This window comes from Patella vulgata, chromosome 8 (genome assembly GCF_932274485.2).
Source record: "Patella vulgata chromosome 8, xgPatVulg1.2, whole genome shotgun sequence".
Classification (NCBI taxonomy): domain Eukaryota; kingdom Metazoa; phylum Mollusca; class Gastropoda; family Patellidae; genus Patella; species Patella vulgata.
In genome coordinates this window covers 8,167,744-8,188,104 of record NC_065886.2, presented here as the reverse complement: position 1 = coordinate 8,188,104, position 20,361 = coordinate 8,167,744, and the positions used below count along the sequence as shown (strand labels likewise).

General features: G+C 41.6%; 1 protein-coding gene across 2 annotated transcripts in view; it reads left to right on the top strand.

Annotated features, from left to right (window-relative positions):
• LOC126830972 (neurogenic locus protein delta) overlaps positions 1–20,361 on the top strand; it is a 101,987-nt gene that overhangs the window by 37,904 nt on the left and 43,722 nt on the right. For both annotated transcript variants that reach the window (XM_050561574.2, XM_050561573.2), the window contains exon 2: positions 5,761–5,811. In XM_050561574.2, the coding sequence (XP_050417531.1) occupies positions 5,761–5,811 (51 nt within the window). The remainder of the gene's footprint in view (positions 1–5,760; positions 5,812–20,361) is intronic.

Sequence of the window (20,361 nt, the reverse complement as noted above, 5' to 3'; positions counted from 1 at the left end):
TCGAACACGGAACCTCCAAGTGAGCGAACCAACGTCTTACTCACTGATCCACCGTGGCTCTCCACACAACTAGGCTACACCACACTTGTTCGTAGTACACACAAGATGACGTCACACTTATTTACGTTTCACCACACTTCTTGATATTACACACAAGATGGCGGCTCACTTTGCACCGCACGTGTTCAGGCTATACACAAGATGGTGGCTTACAATATAACTCGTTCCTATTACACACAAGATGGCGGCTCACTTTGCACCGCACGTGTTCAGGCTATACACAAGATGGTGGCTTACAATGTAACTCGTTCCTATTACACACAAGATGACGGCACACATTGCAATGCACCTGTAGACGGATGACATGACATAACAAGTCTTCTATGACATACAAGATGGTGGATGACATTATCACGCACTCGTTCATATTCCACACAAGATGGCGATTTACACGACAGCACAAGTATTCGCATTGCCATTGGAAAAGTGTCTGTTTATAAATGAGTAAAGGTCTAGACCCCCCCCCCCCCTTCCCACATTCTAGAATAAGTTCAGATGCCATGGTTGGATCGACGCGTATACCCACAATAAGAGATAACTCGTGAGAATTAATGCCGTCGACAGAATGAATTGTAGTTGCTTTTCATTTTCCTGAAGCAATGGCCCGAGAAATCTCTCTCTGCCGATTGGTGGATTGGCTTCTGATACTTGAGCTTTTGAGGGAGTATGTCTATTCTTCCCGTTCAATCACATCTATCCGAAATACAGCAACATGCACTGATGAGTCATGACGTAACGTTATGTAAACATATTTGGTCCAATTTGGAGCTTTGTTTAAAGTAAAGTTACAATTTCATATTTTTAAGTTATATTTTTAAAATTTATTAAAATAAAGCCTTAAAATAGATGGTATCTATAAACAGTCCTACCTTGTTAAAAAATAATCCTATTAATCCTATAATTCACTATAGCCAGTTGAGAAATTGGCAAAATATCATTTTCAACTTCAAATTCAAACGTTTGAAGATATCTATTCCATGGGGGGAATAGGAAAACAATGGAGATAATTGTGTTATTATTTCCTGTGTCAATGATTTTTAAGTGTGGGAAATAATGCCTATGATCGTATAATAGTGAGTTGTGCAAAAGACATAGAAATAATTATGTTTTGACTTTCTTACAAAATATGAAATTCTCGCTTTAAAGCGTAATCATATTGTTACGCAGCTAGCTATTGGTTGTTAATCGGACTATTACGGAGAGTATGGTTGCTTTTGGGCTTGTTTGCCATAGACTGGACAAAACGAACAGAAATCACATGTCGGTGGAATTGTCCATAATGATCGACATCTATATAAATGATTCTCTGGTGTTGGCAGAGAAAGTTCCTCAGGGTTTTCCGACGCGGTTTCCCTTTGTCAGAGTTGTACGACAGTGAGCCTAGCAATGCCAGTGTGTAGTCGTTCGGATGGGACGAAAAACCGAGGTCTCGTGTACCCGTTGGCTTTTTATTGCTGAGTACAGTTTGCAGTTTTTGTTCACATTTAAAATTGCAATGATTAAAACAGCTGGCAATATCTGTTTACGATTCGCAAGATAATGATCATTTATTGCTGATTCACATTTGTGTGGGAAATATAAATTTAATATTTAATATACATGTAGAAGAATAAACCAGATAAGAATTCGAGCTTGAATTTAAATTAATTGAAAACATATTATTACTGAGAGAACTGTAATGGAGTATATCATTTGTAATTTGAATTTATCGGGGTGTATTATTTGAGAATGTAATTTGAGATTTTACTTTCTTGTCCATGTTAGGTCATAGGGAGTAGGGTCGCCTGTCAAGTTAATTGCTCCCTCTATCTCTCTCTCTCTCTCTTTCTCTGTCTCTGTCTCTGTCAGTTAAAGCGCCATGTTATTCGGAAGGGGCAACAAAAACCCAAACAAATGGAAACTGAAATAAGAGTAAGCCGTGGCGCCGCTGCGAGGGCAAAAGTTCTCTCATCGTGCACCCAATTTTATTGCAATAGATCCCTCGGGGGGGGGGGGGGGTCAGCGAACCGTTACATCATTGAAGTACCATCACCTCCTCCTTATAATGCAGTATACACACGGATATATAATCTATAACATCCTCATCCCAATGTCCCCGCTGCCAGAGCAAAATTTCTCTCATAGCACATCCCATTTTATTGCAATTGACCCCTAGGAGATTTCAGCGAACCGTTAGATCATTGAAGTGCCATCACCTTCTCATAATGCAATATACACACTAGTTTCTATACAAATTACTAAAACATCCCCAACCCAATGGCACTTAATACGACCTATTCAGATTATTAGCACGTGGGGTCAATTTCTCTCCTTGATGTCAAGATAGGGGTCATTAAATGTCATTAAAGGTCGAGATGTGGAATTCCAGATGGACAATTGAAGCGTGAGGTCAAGTTGTTTTGACCCCCGAGGGAATTAGCCGGATCCAGCTGTTTTCTCTCTTAAAACAATGATTAATAAAACCCGCCATCTTTTTCGTTCAAACAAATCCGGACGTACTGTGGACCATATTGTCTGCCATTGAGTCAGTAGCGTGGTTTCGACTCTTCGCATTTATCTGACATGGAGTCAGGGGCGGATTGGGGCCGGGAACCCGTGTCGGAGCGGCCCCTTTTACTGAAAAATGAACCCCAAATATGCGATTTGCTGGCATGTCTGATTATAATCTCTGTCAAATAATATATCTAATAAATCTACGAACCATCGGCAGACGTTTCTGGCGTATCCCCACAAACAGGGTGCAGGTGACTTAATAATTAGTAAATTTGCGAGCGACAGTGTCGGGTGAATCCGTTGAAATTTTCGGATGAAATTCGGAATCCCCATTGCAGGATTCCGAATTCCGGCCCACACCCAGCACACCCGGCCCAGAAAGTCTATTATACCAGCCCATTCCAGATCCAGTGATGGCGTGGCGGCCCGTTTAAAGCCAACGGCCTCATACAACATGATCATCATCGCTCCATGGCCGGTCCAATACCCCCCCCCCCGCCATATAATGTTCAGCAGAAAAAGGTTTTTTAGACGAATTGGAGTATGGTCACCAGTCCAACCTTGCGGGTTTTCTCCAAGTCCACCGGTTTCCTCCCCACTACTAAAGACCAAAAGCTGCACAAGCGAATTATTGAAATAAAATTGAACTATATGACCTGGTTTCTTTGTGTCGAGTGGACGTTACACCCCTCTCTCTCCCTCTCTCTCTCTCTCTCAGGAGTAGAATAGTAGGCCGTTAAACTCCATTTCTCTCTCTCTCTCTCTCAGGAGCAGAACAGTGGGACGTTAAACCCCATTTCATACTCTCTCTCTTATTCTCTAGGGGGATCACGTGGCTAAGTGGGTAAGACGCTAGCTCGCTAGCCTGGAGGTCGGGTGTTCGATCCCTGCATTGACCGAGAAAGTTCATCCAGATTTTCCGGCGTGGTTCTCCCTTGTCAGTGATGCAGGACGGAGGGGCTGACAAGGAAAGCTGTCTAGTCGTTCGGATGGGACGAAAAACCGAGGTCCCGTGTACACATTGGCGTGCACGTAAAAGATCCCTTGGCAGTTGGAATTCGATATAAGAGTAGGCGGTAGTGCCGCTGTCCGGGCAAAATTTCCCTCATAGCACACTGTATGGCGTATGCCCGTCTTCATTAGCCCAGGTTAGGAGCAGAACAGTAGGACGTTAAACTCCATTTCATTTCATTTCATTTCATTTCTTATTCTCTAGTTCTCTCTCTCTCTCTCATTTGGCATAAACAGTTTATATTTCTGTATTTTATAGCAATATCTTTAGAATTTATCGGTTTAATTACGCGTACCATCAGTTTTATTTGTAACGAGAAAGCCATTTCCAAGTCTCTAGTTGTATGGCAAATGACTTCCTTGTATTTATATATCTACATCCGCCATTCATTCTAAGTTTTTGTTGGGGTGATTATATCTGAATCATGCAATCAGGAATTTTAACAAGCACTTAGTCCGATTCATACATCTCTGTATACAGAATTAGAAAGTCTGAGATGAATATTATTATGAACTATTCAGGCTCTGACTAGGGATTCTCTTCCCTCTGGGAGCCACGGTGGCTAAGTGGATAAGACGCTGGTTCGCGTGGGTAAGGCGCTGGCTCGCGTGGTTAAGGCGCTGCATTGGCCGAGAAAGTTTATCGGGAATTTCCGACGTGGTTTCCCCAGTGGTGCAGGAAGGGGGGGGGGGGCTGACAAGGACAGCTAACTAGTCATTCGGATGATACAAAAACCCGAGGTCCTGTGTACACATTGGCGTGAACGTAAAAGATCCCATGGTAGTTGGAATTCGATATTAGAGTATAATATGGGCCGTAGCGCCGCTGTCCGGAAAAAAAATTTCCTCATAGCACACCGTATCGCGTATGGCCGTCTTCATTAGCCCAGCCGGAGCAGAACAGTAGGACGTTAAACTCCATTCCATTTCATTTTATTTGACGTGAACCAAATTGATGAGCCTATTTTTAGTCCTATTGAATCCAAGGCTGGCGATTATCCAGCGATAGTATTTTGATTAGATGTTCAATCTGAGTATAATTGGGGGGTTGAATGGCTGAATGGTTAGCGTGCGCGCGCTGTATCATTACGTCTGTCATTGAGTCGGCTGGCGTGGTTTCGAATCCCCGGTTGTACGTGGCAAGGAGTAGGGTCGCCTGTCCAACCTCGTGGGTTTTCTCCGGGTCCTCCGGTTTCCTCCCACTGCTAAAGACCCCTACGTGCAAGCGAATTATGTAAATACAATTAAATCATATGTTAGTCCCGAAATGACCTAGTTTGTGTCGAGTGGACGTTAAACCCAATCTCTCTCTCTCTCTCTCTCTCTTTCTCTGAGTATAATTGCGTGGATTAAGCCGTGAGAAATTTGATTTTACCCGAATAATGAGAATCACGCATCGTCACTTGAAAGCAATGACTCTCAACCTTTTCTTGGCAACGGCACACCTTGGAACACATGGCACACCTGGCTAAATATATATAAAAATATCTGACGGCATTTTCTTAGTGTGATGTTCAAAATTTCGCGGCACACTTAGGAAGATCTCGCGGCACACCTGTGTGTCGCGGCACACTGGTTGAGAATCACTGCTTTAGAGAATAGTCGGACATGATAGGCCTAATATTGGAACATAAATATAGAATTAAATGGGTGGTCACCTAAAAAAACAAGACTACAAAGATTTATTTGATGGGTCTAATCGTTTTCACGGCTAGAGTTTCCGCCTAATGGTCTAAATTTGTACATATGGTTAAAACGTGGAACTATTTAACCCCATATCTATTATTTTCATTCGTCAGAGAACGACATAATTTATTTCTTCTAAACCTCATTATTCTTCGACTTCTGAACATTTGGATTCGCATCGATCACACCAGGGGCTGATTTGATTGGTTGAAGTTACGTGACGAATGATAACATTATTTCATTGATAAACTGAGAATCACCTGTAGCAGACGATAGCCGGGTGCGAATGTACATCACGTGATTACAAGAGATAATTCTATTGGCTAACAGCGTTTCTTGTAAAGTTACAGAACTTTCTTTTACAGTCGACTGAAGAAGTGAGTCTGGGATATCGTTTATTTGGAATTTACCGAACAACCACATCGCTTTTCAATTGATTTTCAGTGAACGTTTATACCCCCGTGGATTAATGTGGATTTTACTTTTCAATTGGAATTATTTTCTTTACAGATGACGGAGGCATTTCTATGGATTTGTGTGTTATCAGTCGTCGTGGGGGAGGTGAGTTTTAACTTGTCCTATTTGAAAGTATTTGTTAATTGATGTTTTTTGTTTGTACCCGTTTTTAACCATATATTTATTCAGTAAATATTTGAATTTGTTTTGAGAAAAAAGGACTGATTTAAGTCCGATCTTCCTGAGTTTATTAACGACGAAACGGAAATCAGTGTTAGACGCGTAATCCCGAATAAGTTGGGGTTTTTTCAGAGCACCGTGTAATGATCATAGATTGGGGTATTGAGGGGACTGGAAGGAAATTGATCTATATGTAAAGAGAGAGAGAGAGAGAGAGAGATGGGATTTAACGTCCACTCGACACAAACTAGATCATTTCGGGACTAACATATATGGTTCAATTATATTTCAATAATTGGCTTGCGCGTAGGGGTCTTTAGCAGTGGGAGGAAACCGGAGGTCCCGGAGAAAACCCACGAGGTTGGACAGGCGACCCTACTCCTTGTCACGTACAACCGGGGAATCGAAACCGCGCGAGTTGACTCAATGACAGACCGTATGATACAACGCGTACGCGCCAACCATTCGGCCACCCCCCACTCCTTGTCACGTACAATCGGGGAATCGAAAACACGCGAGTTGGCTCAATGACAGACCTTATGATACAACGCACACGCGCTAACCATTCGGCCATCCCCCCATCCCCTATATTTAACGTATGGTTCAATTTTATTTCAATAATTCGCTTGCGCGTAGGGGTCTTTAGCAGTGGGAGGAAACCTCAGGTCCCAGAGAAAACCCACGAGGTTGAACAGGTGATCTTACTCCTTAATTGTCACGTACAAGCGGGAAATCGAAACCACGCCACTTGACTCAATGGCAGAGCTTATGATCATTCGGCCACCCAACGACCTGTCGTCAAAAGGTGACTCTGGCTTTTTTATATCATCTGTGGACGATGTGGACTGATTTCATGCATCATGGGAGCTCTGATGGCCCAGTGACAAAGGCGCTGGCTCACTAAAGCTGGGTTCCCACTGTCCTGCGATGCGTTACGGTAAGATTGTCCCTATTATGTCTACGATCTGCTACGTGCAGATACGTTCGGATGCGTTTCGATACGACCTACACGATTGCTACGACTGACCTCGATATATGATAAGACCTGATAGGATCACCACGATTACTCCACGATTAAAACCACGATTTGAATCGTAGCAGGAATCATGATAGTGGGAAAGTACCATTACCGGGTGGTCGGGGTATGATTCGGGTGTTGGTCGAGAAAGTTACCTAGAATTTTCCAGCGTGGTTTATTCTTTTCAGCGGGTGCAGTTCGGAGGGTCTGTCAAGTACAGTGTCTAGTCGTTCAGACTGGAAATGAAATGAAATGGGGTTTAACGTCTTACTGTTCTGCTCCTAACCTGGGCTAATGAAGACGGGCATACGCCATACAGTGTGCTATGAGGGAAATTTTGCCCGGGCAGCGGCACTATCGCCTACTCTTATATCGAATTCCAACTGCCAGGGGATCTTTTACGTGCATTCTTATATATACACGGGACCTCGGTTTTTCGTCTCATCCGAAGGACTAGACAGCTGTCCTTGTCAGGCCCTCCGTCCTGCATCACTGACAAGGGGGAACCACGCCGGCGTTCGGATTGGACAATTTGTCTTACATATTGGATCTTTAACGCATTGACGCTTTAACGATGTGCCAGTGGCTGTCCATTGTTATGAGAAGTAACGACACACCACTTCACACGAACTATCATTCTGCATTCTTTGTCCTTCGTTTATTTTCAGCTCTCAATTATTTATGGCTCGAATAACATTGCGTAACATCTCGTTACAAAGCTGAGTATATTCTCTTTTACTAAATGTCAACTGAAATGAAATGAAATGGGGTTTAACTACTGTTCTACACCGACTAGGCTAAACAGAGAGAGAGAGAAATGGAGTTTAACGTCCACTCGACACAAACTAGGTCATTTCGGGACTAACATATGGTTTAATTTTATTTCAATAATTAGCTTGCGCGTAGGGGTCTTTAGCAGTGGGAGGAAACCGGAGGACCCGGAGAAAACCCACGAGGTTGGACAGGCGACCCTACTCCTTGCCACGTCTAGGCTAATGAAGACAGACATATGCCATACAGTGTACTATGAGACAAATTTTGCCCGGACGGCGACACTACGGCCTACTCTTATATCAAATTAAAGATGAATGAAATGAAATGGGGTTTTACTATTCTACACCGACTGGGCAAATGAAGAGGGACACATTCTAAAAAAATATGTCGGATTATTTTACGATGCATTACATAATTTTATCAACGAATGCATGACTAAAAAACGGGTTACAATTCGACCTTCTGACAAGCCATGGTTTAATTCCGAAATACGAAAAGCGATTAGAAATTCGTGATAGGTTACGAAGACTCTCTATTCTAAGGATTTGAATAGGTACATAAACAAAGAAATAAAGTATTTGTTTTTGAAAAAGAAAAACATTGAAAATCTAAATATTATGATATAACCTTCTTTCAACTATCACCGATCCGAAAAATAAAATCCTTCTAGTGATTTGTGGTACCCAATCAAACATTTATTACGGCAAGATGTTACAAAATATTATACCATCTTTAATATCAGATACAGATGATCAGGTTGCATGCACTGACGATACGAAAAGGCTGAATTACTGTATTCGATCTTTAGATCCGTGGAACCACAGTGGCTAAGTGGGCAAGACACTTGCTCGGTAGCCTGGAGGTCGCGTGTTCGATCCCTGCATTGGCCGAGTAAAATTATCGGGGTTTTCCGACGTGGTTTGCGCTTGTCAGTCATGCGGGGCGGAGGGCCTGACGAGAACAGCTGTCTAGTCGTTCGGATGGGACACAAAACCGAGGCCCGGTGTATACATTGTCATGCACGTAAAGGATTCCTTGGAATTTGAAATTCGATATAAGAGTAGGCCTAGGCCGTAATGCCCGGACATAATTTCCCTCACGGCTCACTGTATGGTGTATGGCCGTCTTCATTACTGAACAGTACGACGTTAAACCCCATTTCATTTCATTTCTTTAGATCTGTATCCAATAACGAATGACTAAGGCGACATCTTTATATTTCGTTCTAGAAAGAATATTCGATTTGAAAAGCCTGAGATACCAAATTCTGAGATAGTTGACTTCATTTCAAATCTTAACATCAAAAAAGCAAACGGCCCTCATAGAATAAATATTCTCCTTTTAAAGCATCTAGCCCCCCCCCCCCCCCGGGAAAAAATTATCGACCATAAACACCCTAGATTGGAGTGTCCGTTAATTTTACAGCACCCCTGAGAACACTAAATACTTACCAGTCTGACTTTAGTTGTCGACTGAATGATACGACAGCATATTGCAGACATAATTAGGGATTACATGGCAAATTTCTTCAAACTGTAGTTTTCAATATTTTATCGATTTTTGATCGATTTGTGCTAGTCATTTAGATTTTAAAAGCGAAAGTTGATGACATTGCTATTAAACAACCCTTTGAAATAAAAGTTAAGCTGGTCTATCAACATTTATGTGTTTGTTTACTCGGTCATTTCGGAACTAACATGGTTCAATTTTATTTAATAATTCGCTTGCGCGTAGGGGTCTTTAGCAGTGTGAGGAAACTCACGAGGTTGGACAGATGACGATACTCCTTGTCACGTACAACCGGGGAATCGAAACTACGCCAGTTGGCTCAATGACAGACCTTATCATACAGCGAGAATGCGCTAACCGTTCAGCCATCCAACCCTAATAGTTACAATGCGTTAGCGTAAAACTGCGACAATTTGTCTTGAGAATGTCTTGAGTCCGAGTTTTTGAGTCGGGCGTACCATATCTCAGGGTGTTTGGGTAGTGGTTTTGAACAGTTTATTTAGTAACAATTTAAAGTAACCAAGCAAAACCAAAAACACGTGGGTATGGTGTTGTTAATGACTAATGATTCACAAAACAGGCTGGACATACTTCTACAAAACTAGGTCTTGTCATTAGTTAAGCAAAGTATACACACACACACACACACACACACTGAGAGAGAGAGAGAGAGAGTGGGGGGTGTCTTGTCATTAGTCAAGGCAAAGAACAAAGTGCAATTTGTAACAGCAAGGTGCAAACCAGATAAATTCATTAAAAATAGTCTCGGTCACCCAGAACCTCCTAGTCTTCAGAAACTGCATCAAAAACAACTTAATATATATATAGAGAGATGGTTTAACGTCCACTCGACGGTGCCTAGTCGTTTGAATGGGAGAAAAAAAACGAAGTCTTGTATACACGTTGGCGTACACGTAAGAGAACCCTTGACAGTTGCAATGCGATGAAGATTAACCGAATTGTGCGACTTGTCTCGCAGAGCACACTGCATGGCATTTTTATCCCGCTTGGTGCAGAAAAGTCGAACGTTAAACCCAATTTCACTTACAACTCCCAGAAGCCTCTTCGTTTACTCGCGGCCTTTAGAGAGAGAAAGAGAGAGGGGGGGGGGAGAGAGGATGACGTCCACTCGACACAATCTAGGTCATTTCGGGACTAACATATGGTTCGATATTATTTCAATAATTCGCTTGTGCATAGGGGTCTTTAGCAGTGGGAGGAAACCGGAGGACCTGGATGCAGCAATTTTTGCCCAGTGAGAAGACACTGGTTGGCAGATGATGTGCTTGGCTCACTATTTTTTAACAAACAAAATAAAATCTCATACCACTTTTCAAGTTTATTTAGTATCAAAACCAATCTACAGGTATCTGGTTCGGATTTAGCTTGCATGGGGTCCCTGGCTGAAAATGTGACTGGGGCCCTTGCATCAACTGTGAAAAGGTGTCATATTCTGATGACTGTCCGTCATGCTCACTCACGCAGGCTGATAAGATTTATTTGGCACCATAGGCGTACGGGCTCGATGAATGTTAGGGGGGCAGAACCTTAAATGCGGTCCCGGTTGTCTGCGAGAGACGATGGAGCGGAGCTTACCGTGTAGACACCAACAATGATAAGTTGGAAAATTTGACGGCCACAAACGCGTTTTCTGACGCGAATCGTGTTAGTGGGAACCTGGCATTTTCTATTTCTATCGTAACACCTCACTGGTTTGCACGAATGAAATGAAGTACTCAGACCTTTTATGCTGTGACACTATCCTGTGTGGCGGCACCAAATAAGACGACAGTGACACTATGGATGTGACACTTTCGTCTAGGACTTTCTTTGACTTCACGTTGTGGGATCAATTATTTCAATCATCAATTAACCGTTTAGGTGGTAACTATGTTTATACATCGAATACAGCAAACTACAAAGGTTAAATACAGGAAAACTACAACATCTTTTATAGATACTTTAGGAGTTATCAAAATATCCACGGTCTGGGTTTAACATCCTTAATAACTCAAACCGAACGACTTAAATATAACATTTTGTCTCTATCCCAGCCTCTCAGGCGAGGCGACGGGGGGTATGACGTTCCCCTAGGTTGTCTTTTCTACTGTCTCATCATGATGTCTGTATCCCTGGCCTCTTAGCCAAGGAGGAGGCTGTGGGTATGACGTTCCCTCTGAACTCCGAATGTTTCCCTGTCCGGCCGCTCTATGATGTCTGAAGTGAAATAGAACTAGCTCTTTCTTATATAGAAAGTAAATGCGTTAGCTATTAGGGTGGGACAATTACCATTTTTGGGTAAGTGTTTCACAGGGGCGCCGTTTAGCGTCAACATTATTCTATTTAATTGGACTAATCTGTGCACCAGTTGTCTGGAAGATAGTAACCCCTTTCCAGAAATGGATACTGGCATAACTGTCGATGAGTTAGTCTAAGAAAGTAGTAGAATAATGCATGGTACTTCACTGGCCTAGTTTTCGTCGCACATCATGTAGGTAAAGAATGTCTGTATTAAACAGAACATCTTTCTCAGAACTAAAATAAACCCCTATAGTATTACATTTTCACATAGGTGATAGAACTGGTTATATACGTTCCAAATATAATTTTCACATAGAGATCATTGCTACGATAGAAGCTTCGTGAAGATTTCAAGAAAGGGAGGGGAACGCAAACGGAAAACATGAGTTATCCTTCTATATAACTGACTGAATTGACGAGTAATAACATATGCACGGGAGAATTTCTGCTCACTAATAATTCCTTCGAAGACCAAAAGTTGTTATATGAGACGGTGGGAGGATATTTGACAATTCAAAAAAATAATTGACTGCCACTAGATAAGTCCGTACATTACAATGTTTTTATACAGCATAATAAAAATGAATAAAAAAGGCACAAACATTATATACAGCACAATAAAACTCATTTAGAATTAATTTTGGGGACCATTTAAAATAATGGGTGCCCCCTTACCCCGTAATAGGTATATTATATCCGCTCCATTAGCCTGGGGAAACACTTTTATACAAATTAAAAACTATCAGTTGTGGAATCTGCAGGGACAGCATGCCCAGTCTGGTTGTGATGGACTAACACCTCCGCCCGGTGGTTTCATCAGAATGGCAATGCTATGAGTGGACCAACACCTCCGCCCGGTGGCTTCATCAGAATGGCAATGTTACGAGTGGACCAACACCTCCGCCCGATGGCTTCATCAGAATGGCAATGTTATGAGTGGACTAATTCCTACGCCCGATGGCTTCATCAGAATGGCAATGTTACAAGTGGACTAACACCTCCGCCCGGACGCCTCATCAGAATGTCAATGTTACAAGTGGACCAACACTTCCACCCGTTGGCCTCATCAGAATGGCCATGTTACAAGTGGACCAACACCTCCGCCCGGTGGCTTCATCAGAATAGCAAAATGAAAATGTTTCTATGTATGATTTCGATTCCACGGTTGTTCGTGACAAGGAGTAGCGTCGCCTGTCCATCCTCCTGTTTACCCCCCACTCAGTGGCGCGCCCCCCCCCCCAATAATTTTAGAAAATAAAAAAAAGTATTTGTGATACGTTTCGGTAATCAATACCTTCTACGGTGAATAAATCCCACATCCCCACTCAGTCATAAACTTGCATGTTGTAGAGCATTTCCGACAGTCTATTTTTCAAAATTTTCTTGGCGAGGTCCCCAATGGACTCGCTACTTTGGCGCTCGTTTGAAATTTTGTTCTCTAGTCGGATAAACTAGTGATCAGGCGACGAACGGTATCTGGGCAGATCTATTTATCTCGACGATCGGTGCCTGACAGAATACCGTAAGACAGAATTTCCGGCAGTCTATTTTTCAAAATTTTCTGGGGTTGGGGGGGGACTCCCTACTTTGACGCTCGTGAGTGGGCTTCGTCGTGATTCGCAAGTCCGTTCATTTGACACTTTACCTCATCGATCAGTGTCTGAAATACTGCCAGGCTGCATATCCGGCAATCTGTTTTTCAAAATGTTCTGGGGGAGGCCCCCTACCCCTATAGTTGAAGCTCGTGCCTTTCCCCCCTTAACCTTGGACTTTGCCCTAGCTTTGCCCCTCCAATCACCGACGGCTGGCGCCGCCACTGCCCCCACTGCTAAAAAGACCCATACGTGCAAGCGAATTATTGAAATAAAACTGAACCATATGTTAGTCCCGAAATGACCTAGTTTGTGTCGAGTGGACGTTAAACCCCATTTCTCTCTCTCGCTCCATCTCTTTCTCTTGTTATTGTGCTTACGATTCAACCACAAGGGTAATATCATGAGACTTTCTATAATGATGCTTACGATTCAACCACAAGGGTAATATCATGAGACTTTCTATAATGATGCTTACGATTCAGTCACAATACTATGAGACTTTCTATAATGATGCTTACGGTTCACACCACAAGTAAGTAAGTAATTGTTTTATTGCTGAAAGTTACATAACTTATAGCAAATACAATGAATATATAAATAAATATGACTTATTGTAAAGGTTAATGATACAAATAGCACAAAACAGGGTAGAAAAGTATGTACAATTCTAGGGAGGAATAGATTCGAGAATAGACCTACTGACATTTAATAAATCATATTAAAATAACTAGTGATGTGGGAGACATAATATCTACAAAATTTTAGAGTGAAGGGTGATTTCTATAATAAAAAGGAATAAGCTGTTCTCTTAAATCTTTATATAATGTAAAACAGAGAAAAACATGATATTCATCTTCAAGGATATTTACATGTACATTACATAAATTACAAATTCTATCATTTCCAGTTTCGTTTAGCGAGTTATGTGATACAGATCTAAATGTGGATAGAGTTTGTGATATACATCTTAATTTGGATAGAGACACACAGTAATTATGATTTAAGATATTTAATAGATATTCTATTTGTGATAAGGCAATGGTGAAAAGGTTATAATAATTAAGTTCTGAATATTTCGACGGATCTTCATTCCATTCCTGTAAACACTGGTCGTTTAAGTTCATCATATACAGGTAAAACAACATATTGATCATCGAAAACTGAGGCGAATCCAAGAGATTCCAATAAACATTTTATATTATACGCCCAATTATAGCCTTTATTTTTATTCGTCATGGATACATCGTGAAGAATAGCATTGTACACCTGATATGATAGACTTGTTTTAAATGAAATAATAGGTATCCAATATTTATTGATAAGTTGATGTAGTGTAATTCGAAGCTGTACTCTGCCAAGATCACCATAGACTGTTGGTGTTGGGGCGGATCTTTTTACACACAAGAGTTCTTTTGCAAAATTTTTAGATGCAATCGTTCGATGTCTGGTGATTTATGGAAACCCCATTCAGGACATGCGTAAGATAAAATAGAACCAACATAGTAGGTATCTTATAAAACCATTCAGCCATCCACCCCACCCCTCATATAAGTATAAAAATCATTAAAATATAGTAAAAAGGGGAGAGGTGAGAGATCATCACCTTGTTTAACTCCAGAAAGCGACGAGAACTAAATTGAATATTTACCATTATACTTAACACATATATTTACATTATCATACATTGATTTTATACATCTGATTAATTTTGAGCTTAGACCAAGAAGTTGGAGTTTATCTAATAAAAACTTTCTATCTATTTTGTCAAAGGCTTTTGAATAATCAATAAAAGTCAAAGATGCTTACGGTTCAACCACAAGAGTACTACAATGAGACTTTCTATAATGATGCTTGTTCAAAACAAAGTTGGCCTCTCCTAGAACCTCTCTACTAAATCCCAATCTTGAACAGCGAATAAACTGCAGTCGTATGGTTCCAGTTTCCAGTTGCCTCATGGTCAAATGTTTGAACCGGAATGGTGTCTGCCAGTTAATCTCTCTTTCTAGTGGTAACCTCTTTGACTTCTGGGGTTGAATTTTGCCGGCAAAAAACGCGATCGTTGCGTAAATTTTGCGCTTTTTATCCAGTTGATTGATTGATACGAACGTCGTTGAGATTAGACGCAGGTGGAAAATATTCTGCGCATGATCGTAAGTCGTAGTTATGACGGCGGTGTTCGGTTTACTGTATATCATCGAACCCATGGAAAATTTAAAATCAGCAATTCCTTCTGATATACTATTCCCTCTATTTCTAGAATATAAGAATACAAGGAAATCGATGTCAGCACTTTGCTTCCAGGCCACATCAGAAGAGGACTGGGTTCGCCATTGAGCGTGGTCCCCTTTTGGATTCAAGGTGGAGATCGATGTGACTTCTTTGTCTAGTGGGTTCCTAAATGTGTCTTCTCGAAAGAGAGCGGTTGAAAATTTTCGACGATTTGGAGGATGAAGGGAAACGTGTCTTTTCAAGACGCCGTCCGGATTGATAGCTAGTGAATTTCGTCGTTTGTACAAATTTTGAATCTTGATAATTTCATCATCGGGTACCTCAGCAGCCGATTTGCAACGTGTAAGCGGCATTCTGTAAATATACAATAAAATATCACTAATACAGAGCTGAAATAGGTGTTATCAATCGCATTGAGAAAATAGATGTTAAACATGCATTATGCAAGAGCTAAATCTGCCTATTGCAGGTCTTTCTTTAGGCCTAAAATATTATCTAAATTATTAATAAGACATTAATTAACTTATCCCGATTAGAGAGAGAGAGAGATATGGGGTTTAACGTCCACTCGACACAGACTTAAGTCATTTCGGGATTAGCATATGGTTTTTAATTTTATTTCAATAATTCGCTTGCGCGTAGGGGTCTTTAGCAGTGGGAGGAAACCGGAGAAAACCCACGAGGTTGGATTATCCAGACCATAATCAACTCTTAGTGTCATCGCTCATTGATGATTAAATCAAAAAACGGATAATCGAGACTATGTTTATATCGTACCGACTTTAGTAATGATGATCGAGGCTAGGCCTAAAATTCAATCGATAAATTCTCGGTTCAGAGTGGATCAATTTGACTGAAATTTTCAGCAAATTCCCTTTACATTATCTAGTTTTTAACTATTATAGTGAGAACTGCCAGCTCTTTATCTAATCTCCCATAATGTATCTTTAATAATTTTTAATATAATCTTCAAAACAAGTAGGGGATATTCAGAAAAAAATACAAAACTGCGGAAATGCTGTTTGTATTAGAGGTAACCAGTGTATGTTAATAGCAGGCCAATTGCCTACACATGAACATAAACAGTTCATATGGGTGGCTTATCTGACGGTCCCATTTCACGCCCGAAGAGATACACTGTCAAACGTGAAAATGGACGATTTTGATTTTTGTCTTAATAATGAGTACTTGCTCCACCAATCCTCAGACATTCAGTAATTCGTCGTGGCATGCTCCTAATCAACCATCCAATCACGATTTGGGACAATCTGACCCACTCCTCTTGCAGTGCCACGGCCAATTCTTGCAGTGTTGTCGGTTGACGTTAACGAACACGTCTCCCGATCATGTCCCAGACATGCTCTATAGGGGAAAGGTCAGGACTCATGGCTGGCCAAGGCATATGGACAATATGGTGACGCTGGAGGTAGTCATTCATGACACGAGCGCGGTAAGCACGGGCATCATCATCATCAAAGATGAAACGTCGACCTGCTAGAGCAAAGGGCAGAACTATCGGTGCCAGGATGTGGTCACGGTAGTACACACCAGTGACCCTTCCTTCAACAATATGCAAGTCCGTTTTGTCAGTCTTGGTGATTCCTCCCCACACCATAACAGACCCATGCCCGAATCTGTCATGCTGTCTGGCGTTAACGTTAGCATGACGCTCATTTACACGCCTCCAAACGCGAGCACGCCTATCGGTGAAATCTGAGAACATTACACGCGCCCATCGACGATTACCCCAATTTCTACGCTGCCGACACCATTGACGCCTGTTTGCCATGTGCTGGCGAGTTAATGGAGGCACAGCACGCGGTCGTCGTGCATGCAAATGGGCTGCATGTAGCCGATTTCTAATCGTTTGGGGTGTAACTCGAATTCCTTTAACTTGGTACAAGTTTACAGAAAGCTGTTTTTCCTCGATTTTGCAGGACCTGTGTTCGAATGTATCGATCCAGGGCTTGTGTAGTGGTCCTAGGACGACCTGAACGAGGTCTGTCATCAACATTGTGTGTTTGTTAGTACCGGTTCCGCAGTCTGCTCATCACAGACTGTGACACATTAAGCCTGTTGGCTACTGCGCGCTGTGTAGAACTCATTTGAAGCATGCCAATAGCTCGTTGAAGACGTCTCATTACAAATTAAACGTAACACACTAAAGCAAAGATACGCTAAACAGTAAATCTTATGCAAGAACCGATAGGAGAGCAAACATGGATAGGATAAACCAGCACGCGGCAGTATTCTTCAACCCTTCCTTGAAGTGTCAAATTTGACAATGAACCCCTCCCACGTGTATGGCGCCATTGCGTGTCGCACATGCAGCTCAGTGGTTCTGTTGGGGCGATAAGTTCTTCATCTGTGAACATACTCTCAAAGCATGCCAAGTGTCCATGACTATTTATCATATCACAATCTGCATAGGTATTTGCATTTCAATATCCCTTACTTTTTTTGAAGAGTATATTATAATTATTTCACCCCGGTTTCCTCCCACAGCTAAAGACCTCCACATGCAAACGAAGTATTGAAATAAAATTGAACCATATGTTAGTCCCGAAATGTCCTAGTTTGTGTCGAGTGGACGTCAACACCCCCCCCCCCTCTCTCTCTCTCTCTCTCACTCGGAGCAGAACAGCTTATGACTTGAATTCTACCAATGACTAGTTGATTTACTTACTTTGATATTTGTTGTTCTCGAGATCTTCCCGCTAACTGAGTGGCTGCCACCTTGGGTTGTCTTGTACGACGATCTACTAACGACAGGTTTCCTATCTGGAGGTGATATAAACGTGTTTAAGCTTAAGCCACGCCTGAATTTTATATCGTTTATTTAATTTAATTATCACAATTTTAATGACGTCAAATGGATATTAACAAATCAGAAATTAATAGGCGTATCGCCAACCGAGATCACGGTTTATGCGACCAAACCTTTTTTTCAAGAGCATTTCTTTCCGTAGATTTCGATTTTCCGAGATATGGGCGATGGCCCAGTATCAAAAATTGGGTAGAAATGTGATAATGTTTATGATCATTTTATACTCAAAGTCATTAAAAAAGCAATGCCAAAGTTTATTTACTGCAACAACTTTTAACAAATGTACATAACAATTGGCAAAATCGAGATAACAAGCATCTGTGGATAATTTTATGACAGAATTGACTACAAATACACAAAACCGAAACGTCAGAGAACCATGAAACAAAGCAGGGATCAGCTGGAGTCAATATCGGGTATGTTCACCCTGAGCTCTTACACATGCCTGAAGTCGCCTTGGCATGGACCGACACAGATGTCTCACTATACGCTGTGGGATTGTTTGCCAATGATTTTGGAAAGCCTGTGTCAACTCTGCAACAATTCGTGGTGGCACGGCTTGAGTTCGAACCCGTCGTCCAAGTTCATCCCAAAGGTGTTCGATCGGGTTACGAGCAAGGCGTTCATGTCGACGTCGGTAGATATGGTGACGTCCATCAGAACTGAGGTTGAATCGGGATTCATCGGAGAAGATAACATTTCGCCATGGTGTGTTGTGCAGATACCCCTGATGTGCGGCCATCGCTGTCTGGCAAGTCGATGACGATGCAAAAACATTTGACCTTGGTAAGGTCGACGGCAGCGTAATCCAACAGTTCGCCTGGCAGTAGCAGTAGCTGACTGGAACCTGTTGCGCAGATGCTGTAGTCGGTTGAGCAGCGGTTGTTACAGGTGGCGCTCCAGGTCTGGGTCGATCGGCAACTCTTCCAGTGGCGTGGAAGCGTTGTCTGGGGCGAGCAATGGTCGATGAGTGGACATTAAAGTGTCTGGCGACGGCTACCTCTGCAGCCCCCTGATTCAGCGTGCCAATACTTCTATTCCTGTTTTCTTGTGTAAGGCGTGGTATTTTTCCGAAGTGATACATGTGTTTATAGGGCCAGAGTGCAGGGAATACACGTGCAAAACGTGTGACATGGGACTGCTAAAAATCGTGAGAAAAGACAAGTGTTGCGTTTGCACAACCAAAGTTCATTACCGAGAACTGTTATTGGGTTCAAACCCAGAACTCCACAAAAAGAGACCCATCACAAGTTTCACCTATGTGCCATAAGATAGGAAAGCCCAAGAAAACGTTTACCAGAAATATTTCACGAATTAGGTATTGCCTTTTAATGGCTTTGAGTATATACTTTACATCTCTTTGTACATGACAAGGGGTAGGATCGCCTGTCTAACCTCGTGTGTTTTCTCCGGGTCCTCTGTTTTCCTCCCACTGCTAAAGACCCCTACGCGCAAGAGAATTATTGAAATAAAAATTAAACCATATGTTAGTCCCGAAATGACCTAGTTTGTGTCAAGTGGACATTAAACCCCATTTTTCTCTCTCTCTAAAATCGAAAGAATTATTATCAAGGCTCTTTCTAAGATTAACGATCTTATTGGTAAAGTATTCACTGAAATCATTAGCCAATTCTTCGTCGTCTATATATACATATCCGTCGCACAGTACGACACAAGAGCTTTACAAGAATACAAAACATACCTGTTAATTAATTCATTAATATTCCTGTTATCGATAACTGTGAAGGTGATAATAGACTGAACTTTTGTCATATTAAAACACTTTTTGTAAAATTAAAAGTATCGCCTCAGCAGCAAAAGAAATAATAAAAAATAAAAAGAATTTAGGTTTTTATTTCGATAATTCCCTTCACGTAGGGTTCTTTAGCGGTGTGAGGAAACCATATAAATCGGGGAAAACCCATTAGGTTGGGCAGGTGACCCTAATCCCTGTCATGTATGCACAAGCATGGGATTGACACCACGCCACTTAAATCATCTACAGACCTTAAGATATGAAGCGCATGCGTTAGACCACGGATACCATATATAGGTATTAGAGACAAACAATTTTTGAAAAGTATTGTTCAATAATATGACAATAAAATGGAAAAATACTCTTGGATTTTTATTTACATTTTCGGAGTGTTCATTGTATGGTGATGTATAATTTATGTAACAGAATATATTGACGCCGATCGGCAGTTAGGCCCGCACAAAGT